Source organism: Bombina bombina, chromosome 4, assembly GCF_027579735.1.
Source record: "Bombina bombina isolate aBomBom1 chromosome 4, aBomBom1.pri, whole genome shotgun sequence".
In the NCBI taxonomy this organism is placed as follows: domain Eukaryota; kingdom Metazoa; phylum Chordata; class Amphibia; order Anura; family Bombinatoridae; genus Bombina; species Bombina bombina.
In genome coordinates this window covers 344,990,351-345,002,658 of record NC_069502.1, presented here as the reverse complement: position 1 = coordinate 345,002,658, position 12,308 = coordinate 344,990,351, and the positions used below count along the sequence as shown (strand labels likewise).

The window sequence follows — 12,308 nt, the reverse complement described above, 5'->3', positions numbered from 1 at the left end:
ACTTTATTTGCTCTAGTGTTAGGCTACTACCTCCCCACTCTGCCTCTGTGCCTCTCTCCTTCCCTCCCACTGGCACTAAAGGAGATCTCTACAGACAGTGACACAGACTGTGTCACTGTCTTTAACAATATGGCAATCTGCACTCATTTGGTAACAGAACACCAATCATGCTCCATTACTATATGAGGACAGATTGCCTGCAGCTCAGGAACAGCAGTCTCAGCTGTATATACACATTAATATAGGTTAAGAGGTTAAACAAGAGGAGTGGAATGCCATGCCCTTGCAGTGAATAATTGGCTCACCAGCCGTGTTCTGCTGAGGTACTGCAATATGACTCCCAAGCATGACTAGCTATATGTTTAATGCCTTTTTGGGGGGTTAAACCAGGGCTGGATTAACCATTGTACAGTATCTTGGCGCCCAAGAGAAGAGAAAATCAACGTTAAAATTTAAAGGGATATTAGACACTAAATACATTTTATATATAAACTTGGTATTGAGGTTATTCCCTTCCCTTCCTTAAATCACGGGTGCCGCTATATTGAAATCTAGCTTTCAATGCATTCCGGTGCTGACATGTTTGCAAATGTGCTGCAATTCTTCTTCAGATGACCTGCAGTGAAAATAGGTTCCAAAATAGCAGCACCCATGATTAGAGGGAGGTGCATGAAATGTGTTTAGTTAATGTCCCTTTAATGATTCAGATAGATCTTCTACTATTAAATTTGCTTTGTTATTTTGTTACCCTTTGTTAAATAGCATTGGCATCAGCAATGCCTGTTGTCATTGGCTCTTCCCTTTTTAATGTTAGATTCCTTAATTTCATTGTACATAAAGAGCTGGTTAGCTGCTTGGGATGGACTTCAGCTGATGAATTATATTCCTGCAGTGATGACCACCAGATAATGAAGTGGAACTTGTTAACTGGTGACACAACTCTGGTCGTGAAGCTCCCAGATGATATATACCCAACTGACCTTCACTGGTTCCCCAAGAATGTGGGTAACAAGAAGCAATCACATGCAGAAATGTTTGTTCTTACAAGTTCCAATGGTAAGTTGTTTTTAACTGTAAGCTTACTATGTGTGAATGTTGTCAGTTTATACTTTATTTGATATACCATCTGTAAAGATTTTGGTAGATTAGCTGGCTTGGAGTAGGAATAAAGCACTCAGTCCTCAGATAATACATTCCACATAGTATTCAGGAAAGTCAGTAAGACAAAGTTTTTTGTTTTTCTTCCATGAATCAGACAGAATCTACAATTTAAACAACTTTCTAATTTTCTTCTATTAACAAATTTGCCCATTTTTTTTTTTTCTTTCATGATTCAGATAGAGAATGTGATTATAAATTAACTTTCCAATATACTTCTATATTCTAATTTGGTTTGTTATCTTGGTATCCTTTGTTTAAAATGGTAGCTAGGTAGGCTCAGTAGCTGCTGATTGGTGGCTGCACATATATGCCTCATGTTATTGGCTCATCTGGTGTTCAGTCAGAGTGATGGGGGAACCAAAATAAAGATGGATGTATGCACAATGCACTTTTAATGTAGAAACAAGTCACTTGTCCACACACTGCTTGGACGCTATAGCAGTTGCCACTTGAAACAAAGTAAGGGGAAGTTAACCCCCACAACAACCCCTGTTGTTTCAAAATTGAGGAACCTTCACATCAAATATAACAGAGACAGTACTTAATAATCCAAAGTGACTCACCACTCTCCTGTTGCTAGGTGTGTTCCTCTTGCTCTCTCCTTGATGTGGTATGCCCGTAGAGATAGTTTCTCCACTTGTACTTTTTCTTCCTCCACCTAACTAGCAGATGGCTGGCAGGTGCCTCCTGGTGGTAAAGAACTGCCCAAGCAGAATGGTATGGAAATTTTACCTCCGCAGCAAAGGTACATGAAAAAGTTAAATTCTCTCTTTGTGCTCACTATGGCCAATAATCTAAACTATTTTACCAAAAAGCTATTTATTTGAAGGAATTAAATCACTTTGTTTAATTAATAAATGTATTGTGTTTTAGGTACCAAAAAAAAACAAAAAAAACAGCATAGATCTCTACCTATCATTTGAGAAAAAAGTTGTATACACGGACTAATTGTAGTGTTTGTGCACTTATGTTTTTACAACACTAGCCACACTTTTCTTTCCAACTTATTGCAAAATTGGCCGTTGCCGAATTGGCCCCATCCCTTACTAGAGGAGCGGTCGCTGATATTTTACAGCAACCGCGCTGATCTGCTGTACAGACCCTTCTGTCAATACCGGCTATTTTGTTTACATATAGTTGTGACGTAAGGGATCCTCCTCCTCCCTACTCGTTATGCTGCCATAACCTAATCAAGTGTCTGTCAGCATCTGCCCATGGTTGCGTGGATACTAGAGAAGGAATGAGTAGGCTAGTATTAATATCAGCCTAATATGAGAGACACAGTGTAACGATCAGGGGCAGCAATTATTGCATTTGTGGCTATATCTCTAGGCTACCCTACCTTGCTGCATGTTAGCCGTGGCTATTTTAGCCCCACCCCCCACTAGGGGAGTGATCGTTGTTATCAATTGCAACCGCAATAATATGCGGTTGTTATAAGGTCCCTGCAGTCACTGCTGGCTGTGTTGTGTGCATAAACGTAACGTGTGGAGTACACCTTACCCTTGCCAGGGGAACGTCCACTAACATTTGTTCCAACCGCAATAATATGCGGTTGTTGTAAGGTACTTTTAGTCACCGCTGGCTATGTGACGTAGGAAGTACTCCCGCTGTCTGCTTGGTGTGTGTATGTATCCTGTCAGTATCTGACAGCGTCTACCTAAAATCTCATTAGGGGATGCACTCTATCCTCAGTGTATACTTTTCTAATGTGTTTCAACATGCTTGCATAACTACCCCAAATTAGCCAAAAGTTTGTTCTGCTTCTATATAATATATTTTAATTAGTGTGTCCTGATACTATTACCCTAATGCTGTCATTGCTGTTTTAGTTGTTAACCAAGGGAATGATGTGTACTTTAGGGCTCTCTCTAATAATATGAGTGGCTAGAATAGAGGGAATGTGTGACTATAAGTGGCTGGTTCTTATTTATCTTCTGTAATAAGAACAGCTCATACTTGTGACTGGCTGTAACCACATATATAAATTAATTAAACACCCCCAAAATGAGATGAAGCCTTTTGTAACAAACTATAGCTCCGGCTGTTAAGAGCTCTAAATGGTAGTTTTGTTATTTAGGGGACAGTTCCATTTATGTCTAGGTACCTAAAATGAAACTGGCCTGGGGAAGGAATAGTGGAGGGAGGGGGGGGATGGGGGGAGAAAGGGAGAGGTAGGGAAAGGGAAAGGGGGGGAGGAAGGAGGGGGGGAAGGGGAAAAGAAAAAGTGTCCCCTGTAGTCACTCTTTCACATGCCTTACAAGAGAGATAATTGCATCTAAATGTGCCATTTAATCTCAGCCAAGCTGAGCCACTTATTTCCTCTTGTTTCAATTTGGTAGGGGCTATTATATTACCTATCATTCTGTTCCTCTTGTACGTGAATCTTATGCCTTCCATTACTGTTTCTTTCAATGCGTCATCAGCTAAGAGCAGTTGGTAATTGTTCTTAATTATATCACATATCTGATTATATTGTTTTGAATAGTCATTTGTGAATTGAATTTTCTTGATATTAGTAGGTTCCTGCCCCCTTCAACCTTTTGCTCCTGTTTTTATCTTTGTTTCTAGTTTGTTTAAGTAGTTCCTCTCTACTGATTCTGGTGACATTGTTCCTTTCCTTAGTTACAACTGATCGTTGGTATCCCCTCTCTAATAACCTATCTGCTAGTTCATCCGCTTGTTTCTCATATGTATGGTAACTGGTGCAGTTCCTTTTCAGGCGGATAAACTGACCTCTCGCTACACCTCTGAAAACTCCCTTTGGGTGACAACTTGATGCGTGTAGGAGGGAGTTCCCTGATATGGGTTTGCGATAGTTTGCTGTGTTAATCTTTTGGCCTATATGTCCCTTTAGTGTGATATCCAAAAAGTTTACTGTGTGTTCTTGAATCTCTGAGGTAAAACTAATGCCTACAGTGTTATGATTAAGTCCCCTTATGAAGTTCTCCAGATCCTCTCTCGATCCTTTCCAAATGAAAAGGAGATCGTCAATGTAGCGCCTGTACCACACTATCTCCCGTCTGTAGGGGTTTCGTTCTCCAAAGACGTGGGAGAGCTCCCACCAACCCATAAATAGGTTGGCATAGGAGGGGGCAAATTTTGCCCCCATTGCCGTCCCACGCCTCTAGAGAAAGAACTCCCCCTCAAACAAGAAATAGTTGTGGGTCAGGAGAAAGCTGGTGACCCTCAGAATGTATTTGATAAACTCCTGTTCACCTGAGAACTCCCTAGATAGAAAGAATTCCAATGCCTCAAGTCCTTTCTCATGATATTGTAGAATAAAGAGACTTAACATTGACTGTGAGCCAATTGAAATTCCTCTGCCAGGTAACTTCCGAAAGTAAATTTAGGACATGTTTTGTGTCAGCCAGAAAACTCCAGAGGGTGCTCACAATTGGCTGCAGGATACGTCCAACCATTCCGAAAGATGCTCTAATAATGAGCCAATTCCACTCACAATTGGCCTCCTTTGAACATTTTCGATGGACTTGTGTACTTTCGGTAAATGGTTAAACACAGGTATGGCTGGATTCTGCACTAGTAAGTATGTTTTTGTTTCCTAATTAATGTAACCTAGCTCTACCCCGTCGTCCACAAGGGAGGCCAATTGACGCTGGAACAACCTGGTCGGATCCTGCAGTAATTTCTCATAATCAGACTCCATATTCAGTTGCCTAAAGGCTTCTTGGACAAAATTTTGCCTGTCCTGAACCACAATTGCTCCGCCCTTATCTGCAGACCTCACTACTATATTCTTGTTCTTTCTCAAATTTTCTAAGGCTGCCTTTTGCTTTCTTGTGATATTAGATTTCTGTCCCCTTTGTGTGATGTAACGGAGCTTAACTAAGTCACTCTCCCGTTTCTGGAATTTCTCCAATAGGGGGCCCCTAGTTTGTATGGGGTAAAAAGAGGATTTAGCCTTTAATGTTGGGGCATTAAGGCCCCTACACTCTCTGTTATCAACATCCCCTTGGAGTGACTCCAGAACCCTAACATCACAGAGCTCTTGAAAGTCCAACACTATGCTGGGATCGCTCTGTGCCTGTGTACTCTCAATGGAATCTGGACTCTCATTCGGTTCACAGTAATTTCCTGCTTCAGTCTTGAAATGCTTTCTCAAGGTTAGGTTTCGTATCATCTTATTTACGTCCAATAAAGTCTTGAATATATTGAAATCCACAGTTGGTACAAAAGTTAAACCTAAATTGAGAACCTCTAATTCAAATGTATTCAAAACATAACTTGACAAATTAATAACATTTAGACCCTGTAGTTACCCCTCATCCGTCCTCTCCTTTGGGGGTATCTTCTCTGCTCTCTTGGATGTTGGTAATGATCTTGACTGTCTCTTCCCCCCCCCTTCTGATGCTCTTGGGGGTACTTGAAAATCCTGTTCAAGCTGGGATCTTTCTGATTCCCCTAAGTGCTCCTGAGTTGCACTCGGATGGGCAGGTTCCTCCCTATAGTGTGAAGTAGTTGGGACAGAATTTGGTCCTTTGTGCTTCAGGATCGGTGGTAGTCGGTTGGGCCCTTCTTTTGGCCTCACCGCAGGTTCTTGTATTGCCTGATCTTCCCCTCCAGAGGAGGAGCCCTCGTCCCAAGACTCTCCTTCGCTTTCCTGGAAATTCACTCGCCTGTCTCGGTTATTATTGGATCTATTGCCTCTCCCCCGTCTATTGAAATGGGGAACCTGTTTGTTTTGTTCCTTTCTTAAGGCAAAATGATCTCTCCTGTTCCAGACGTAAACTCTATTCATATTATAATCTTGTAGATCTCTCAGGTATTTTGTGCGTTTTGTTTCAAGTAATACAGCCTTAGCCTCTGCCAATACTTTTTGTAAAGTGGCATCAAATTTCAAGAAACTTGGTTCTTCACTACTTTTATTGAGCTCATCTTGTAATTCTTTGATTTTAATACCGAGATCCTCAATAGCTTTATGCTTGAAATCACAAATCAATTTCATTAATTTGAAAGAGCATTGTGTTAAGTGGTCATTCCATTTTTCCATGAAAGACTTGTCATCTGTGATAAAGGTCGGGAATTTGTTCAATCTCAAATATTTATTCAATGTGTTAACATCCCACTTTAATTGGTCCTCTTTAATGAGGAGAAATTCCACCTCCTCAAATAAATTAATCAAACTGTAGTTTGTTTTGTTGAGAGAAAAGATTTGGTTACAGTCCCAAGCTGCAGCTTCCCTGTCTTTGGCTGACCGTAGGGAAAACAACACAGGTGTCCTAGTTACAGTGCTCTCACCCTGCATACCTTAGGCTGCGGAGTACCATACAATAATATTTCTGTGCAATACACCCTGAGCTCGGCCACAGCTCAAGCAAATGCTTAATACAGTCAGAGTGATGGGGGAACCAAAATAAAGATGGATGTATGCACAATGCACTTTTAATGTAGAAACAAGTCACTTGTCCACACACTGCTTGGACGCTATAGCAGTTGCCACTTGAAACAAAGTAAGGGTACGTCACATAGCCAGCAGTGACTAAAAGTACCTTACAACAACCGCATATTATTGCGGTTGGAACAAATGTTAGTGGACGTTCCCCTGGCAAGGGTAAGGTGTACTCCACACGTTACGTTTATGCACACAACACAGCCAGCAGTGACTGCAGGGACCTTATAACAACCGCATATTATTGCGGTTGCAATTGATAACAACGATCACTCCCCTAGTGGGGGGTGGGGCTAAAATAGCCACGGCTAACATGCAGCAAGGTAGGGTAGCCTAGAGATATAGACACAAATGCAATAATTGCTGCCCCTGATCGTTACACTGTGTCTCTCATATTAGGCTGATATTAATACTAGCCTACTCATTCCTTCTCTAGTATCCACGCAACCATGGGCAGATGCTGACAGACACTTGATTAGGTTATGGCAGCATAACGAGTAGGGAGGAGGAGGATCCCTTACGTCACAACTATATGTAAACAAAATAGCCGGTATTGACAGAAGGGTCTGTACAGCAGATCAGCGCAGTTGCTGTAAAATATCAGCTCCTCTAGTAAGGGATGGGGCCAATTCGGCCACGGCCAATTTTGCAATAAGTTGGAAAGAAAAGTGTGGCTAGTGTTGTAAAAACATAAGTGCACAAACACTACAATTAGTCCGTGTATACAACTTTTTTCACAAATGATAGGTAGAGATCTATGCTGTTTTTTTTAAAAAAAATGTATTGGTACCTAAAACACAATGCATTTATTAATTAAACAAAGTGATTTAATTCCTTCAAATAAATAGCTTTTTGGTAAAATAGTTTAGATAATAATAATTAGACAATACAGGTGTTCTTACGTCAGTAACATAACATTGGTTGATTAAGAAAGAGGTGTGAATTTCGCAACCAATTGAATTACAGAGTTGGGTTTTTAAACTGCTAACAAACAGTTAGTTTTTAAGCAGGCTAGGATTAAGGCAGACGCCGAAACCGGTCAGCCTTTTTGTCTACTGTTTTTCAATTTGTCTTTTTTGTCTCTTACCCTGGGGTAACGTCAACCCCTTGACTTAATAAAGTTTTATTTTTAACTCTCTTTCTGGTGCTCCTGACAACCCTTTTTCTCATCTGGTGTTCATCTAATGCATTGTTGCTTTTTAAACAAAGGATACAAAGACACTGAAGAAAATTAGATAACCGAAGTAAATAGCAAAGTTGTTTAAAATTGTATGTTGTATCTGAATCGTGAAACAAAAATTGGGTTTCAAATCCCTTTAATTCTCTTGGTATCTTTTCTTGCAGTAGCATCAATACACTGCTGGGAGGTAGCTTAACACATAGGGGAAGCCAATGAAAAAAGGGCATGTATATGCAGCCACCAATTAGCACTTAGCTCCCAGTAGTGCATTGCTCATTAGCCTACCTAAATATGCTTTTCAACAAAGGACACCAAGAGAATGAAGAAAATCAGATAATCTAAGTAAACTTGTTCTTTTTGAATCGTGAAAGAAAAAAATTGTGTTATTTTTCCCTTTTAATAAATAAATATGGAGAATGCAAGGTAAGTATCTATATCACTGTCAAAGAAGCTAGGTACAGTACATAATATACAATCATTTTATTTTTTTTCATTCCATAGAAAACAATTGATTTCAGTTTTGTCTCTAAAAATCAGCAAGTTGATTGTATTTGAGGATACTGTTTAGTAATGAATGTAGCCACCAATCAGCAAGTGCTACTCAAGTTCTGAACTAAAAATGGGCCGGCAACTAAACTTATATTCCTGCTTTTTCTATAAAGATAGCAAAAGAAGGAAGAAAACTTGATAATAGGAGTATATTAGAAAGTTGCTTAAAATTGCATGCTCTATCTGAATCATGAAAGAGAGAATGTGGATTTTGTGTCTTTTTAAGGTATCCACAGGTTTTAAAGTAAGCTGCTGTTTATTTCAGTAATGTATATGCTAAGAGTTGCATTACTGGTCAATAGTAAAATCACTAGCATTTCTGTAGGCTATTCAATTTAAAGCCAATACCCAAGTAGTAAAACATTTATGGGCTTATCATTTTGCGTGTGAATGAATAGGTTTACATGTAAGTGAAGCTTTTGGTGCTGTGTGATCAGCTTTTAACTTTTTATTTATTTATTTATTTTTTTTATAGGAAAATTACATCTAATTTCAAAGTTAGGAAGAATAGAAAAAAGTGTTGAAGCACATTCAGGAGCCGTGCTTGCTGGCAGGTGGAATCATGAAGGAACAGCCCTGGTAACTGGTGAGATTAACATGAATCAGTTGTTACTAAACATTATATACACAACTAACGGAAGTCATAAATGAGAGAATATATTTGTAATGATGTATTTGGTGCCAGCTTGTGAGACGATACCCTGGAAGGATAAGGAATTTGATGACTGGAGATAAACACAGAAGTAAGGGGTGTGCATTAGAACATACTCGTTTTATTGACGTGGTTGTAGATTAACTCTATATGCAGTTAAAGGGACATTAAACACTAAATAAATGCTAGTTACAGTGATGCAACCAAAGAAAAGATTAATCTGAGAATAACATGTAGATGTATTTTTTAAAGTTTAATTAGTTGTTCAAATACTTACAAAATAAGTGTAAAGTTTTAGTGTCTATAAAACAATAGGAGATGCCATGTTGTAACTTAGGTTACCTTCTCTGCTGTGGCCAATTATGGACAGTAATAAATAGGTCACTATGGTGTGCAGCCAATGGCTGTGTGGAATATAACAGTGTTCTGCACTTCCATTTCTAATAGGAACTGAAAAGCACATGATTGTCAGAATGAAATGACAGGAAAAGGGGACAAAATAAATAAATTATATTGCAGACTTTTTTTTTATAGATAAGATTTATCATTTTATATTACCATCTCAAAGTGTTTAATGTCCCTTTAAGGCAGAGATTTCCAAACTTTTCATGTTGGTGACACACTTTTTAGACCTACATCATTTCGCGACACAGTAATTCAGTTGTAGTAGCAAACAGGAGGTTAAACTAACTTGTTTTAAGAGATACGGACACATACATATATTATATAATAATGAAATGTATTTACAAGTAACAGTAAGTATGTGCAGGAATTAAAAAGTTTAATAACACCAATAGCTACTTACTATTTTAATGGGATGTATGAGGTTGATGGGATGAAAACAGTTTCAGAATATTTGGTGTAATATTAGATAAAGACACTCACATTTCATCATCAAGCATTTTTAAGCTTCCACTTCCTATCCATATATCAAAAGCAAAAGCAGCAATGCACTACTGGGAGCTAGTTGCAAAAAAATCCCACTGTCTTCTGACTTCAGCTCAGCGTTTAAGCTGCCACCCTCAGAGCTCTGTGAGTCCGACTGACTACTGCCCGCGCTGCAAACACACTGCTGTCCCACTCACTGGATACACATGCAGTCACGAGCCAATTAAGGAGACTACACGTGCAGTAAGGAGCCAATGTGCCGCCAAATCCGCCAATGGTAATAGTTTCAGTTCCCACTGAGCTGTGCCAATTGGTTAAGATGATCTGTGACCAACTAGGTATCAATCACGTGTCAACCATGTGATTTGCGTAGCAGGCAAACAAATAATTTAAATTTAAAAAAATTTGTGCTGAAGCAGGGACACACCTACACACTGCTGCCGACACACTGTGTCATGACACACAGTTTGGAAAGCACTGCTTTAAGGGAATGTACAGTATTATTCATAAGAGCTAAAAAAAATGAACAATGTATTTTATTTTGTACTTTGAATGGTTCTAAACCACCTCCTTTTAAGTCACGTGTCTCATATGCAGTGCTCCTTAGTTTGTGATGGTAACCAGATAAGCGCTGTTATGAGATAAACTGATCTGTAAAGAAGAAATAGTAATGTTTGCCATACTTTGTATACATTTTCTTCCTTTGAAATCCATATAATTTGCCCATTCTTTCCCCTCTCTCAACTCAATTTCTTGATTATTTTGTTGCCTGGCTACCTTATTGCCTCTCCTCAGACACCCCTGCTCTCATTCTTGAAGATTTTAATCTCCCTGTTGACAATCTCACTGCCCCTGCCGCAATAAAACTTATCCAGCTCACCTCCTCTTACTGTCTGTCTTTATGAGTGGAAACCATAACCAGACACTCCTTTTGATCTGGTTTTCAGCTATCAATGCACTCTCATATACTTCACAAATTCCCCTTTTACTCTTTCTGACCATCATCTCCTCACTTGCGACATCACACACTCCTTAATATTCTCCCTCCATCTAACCCTCACACTAAACTCAATGGAAGCATTATGTTGCTAGATCAGCAAAATCTCTAAAACCTCTGCTCTCTATCTTCTCATTTTCCTGCTCTGACCAATCTGTCACTTTAACTCCACTTACATCAGTCCTAGAAAATGTGACCCTCCTACCATAGCTCAGAAGCCACGCACTCATTCTCAGCCCTGGCATACTCCTCTGACATGCTTCCTACGCAGATGTTCCCGCACTGCTGAAGAACATTGGAGAAAATCTTGGTGTTCAGCTTGCTTTCTTTACTACAAGTTCATCTTGAACTCCAATTATACTGCCCTTAACCTCTCTATGCAGGACTACTTATATACTGTTAGCTCTACTTTTTCTTTCTTCAAACGCAAAACGTCTGTTGTTGTTTATTTATAAAATGGCAACAGATTCTGCAGCGCTGTCCATGAGTAACAAAGATAAAAGGACAGTAAAATATGAGACACCAGACAAAATTTAACTAACAAATACAATGGGAATTGGGAGCCCTGTTCCTGTGGGAACTTACAATCTATATGGGTAGGAGGGTGAGAAACAAGAGGTGGGGACTGCAAAGGTTGGTGCCGCATGAGAGAAGTCCTGTAGTCTAGCATGGGAGGAGGTGATGGTAGAAGATACAAGGAGTAGATCGTTGTTGGATCTTAGGGGACGGGCAGGAGAATATTTGTTGAGTGAGGACAGGAAAGGGGGGGCTGCATTGGTAAGGGCTTTGTAGGTCAGAGTGAGAATTTTTAATTTAATTCTGCTGTGAGAGGGGAGCCAGTGAAGGGACTCAGAGGGGTGCAGCAGATACAGAGCATCGGGAGAGGTGGCTTAGCCTAGTTGAGGCATTTAGGATGGATTGCAAGATAGGCTGAATGAGCCTTATCTAGAAAAGACTACATATATAGCACTCAGGGGAATGCTCAGTTAAATCTAATAAGATAAGAAAGAGAAAGTCCAGGTAAGAATGTTCAAAGAACAAAGACAAACCTGTCAAGTATGACTAATCTGAATAAAAAATTAACTTTTATTCGAGGCATAATTAAAATTGGAAAACACACACTTAAAAACACACCTAGGAGCCTAGAAATTCTTGTGGGTTCGTAGAAATACTATAATCCTGGGCCCTAGACCCAGGATTACAGTATTTCTACGAACCCACAAGAATTTCACCAACACTTCAAGACCGTAGACAGCAATAACTATATACACAAAACAAGCTGTCATCATGACCAATGGAAGACGAATATTCCTAAAGGGCAGCTGTTAAGAATAAGAAAGAACTGCTCTACCCAAGAAGGATGGGAAAGACAATCCCAAATGATAAAAGCTACATTTCTAGAACAAGGCTATTCCGAAAGTCTTTTGGAAGATAAAATCCAAGAAGTGGGCAACATAGAACGTACAGAACT

General features: G+C 39.5%; 1 protein-coding gene across 1 annotated transcript in view; it reads left to right on the top strand.

Moving 5' to 3' along the window:
- Positions 1-776: 776 nt before the first annotated feature.
- The window catches only part of IFT80 (intraflagellar transport 80), a 674,979-nt gene continuing 663,447 nt past the window's right edge, over positions 777-12,308 (top strand). Inside the window, exons 1-2 of the mRNA XM_053711799.1 lie at positions 777-1,056; positions 8,776-8,886. Of these exons, the coding sequence (XP_053567774.1) occupies positions 777-1,056; positions 8,776-8,886 (391 nt within the window). The remainder of the gene's footprint in view (positions 1,057-8,775; positions 8,887-12,308) is intronic.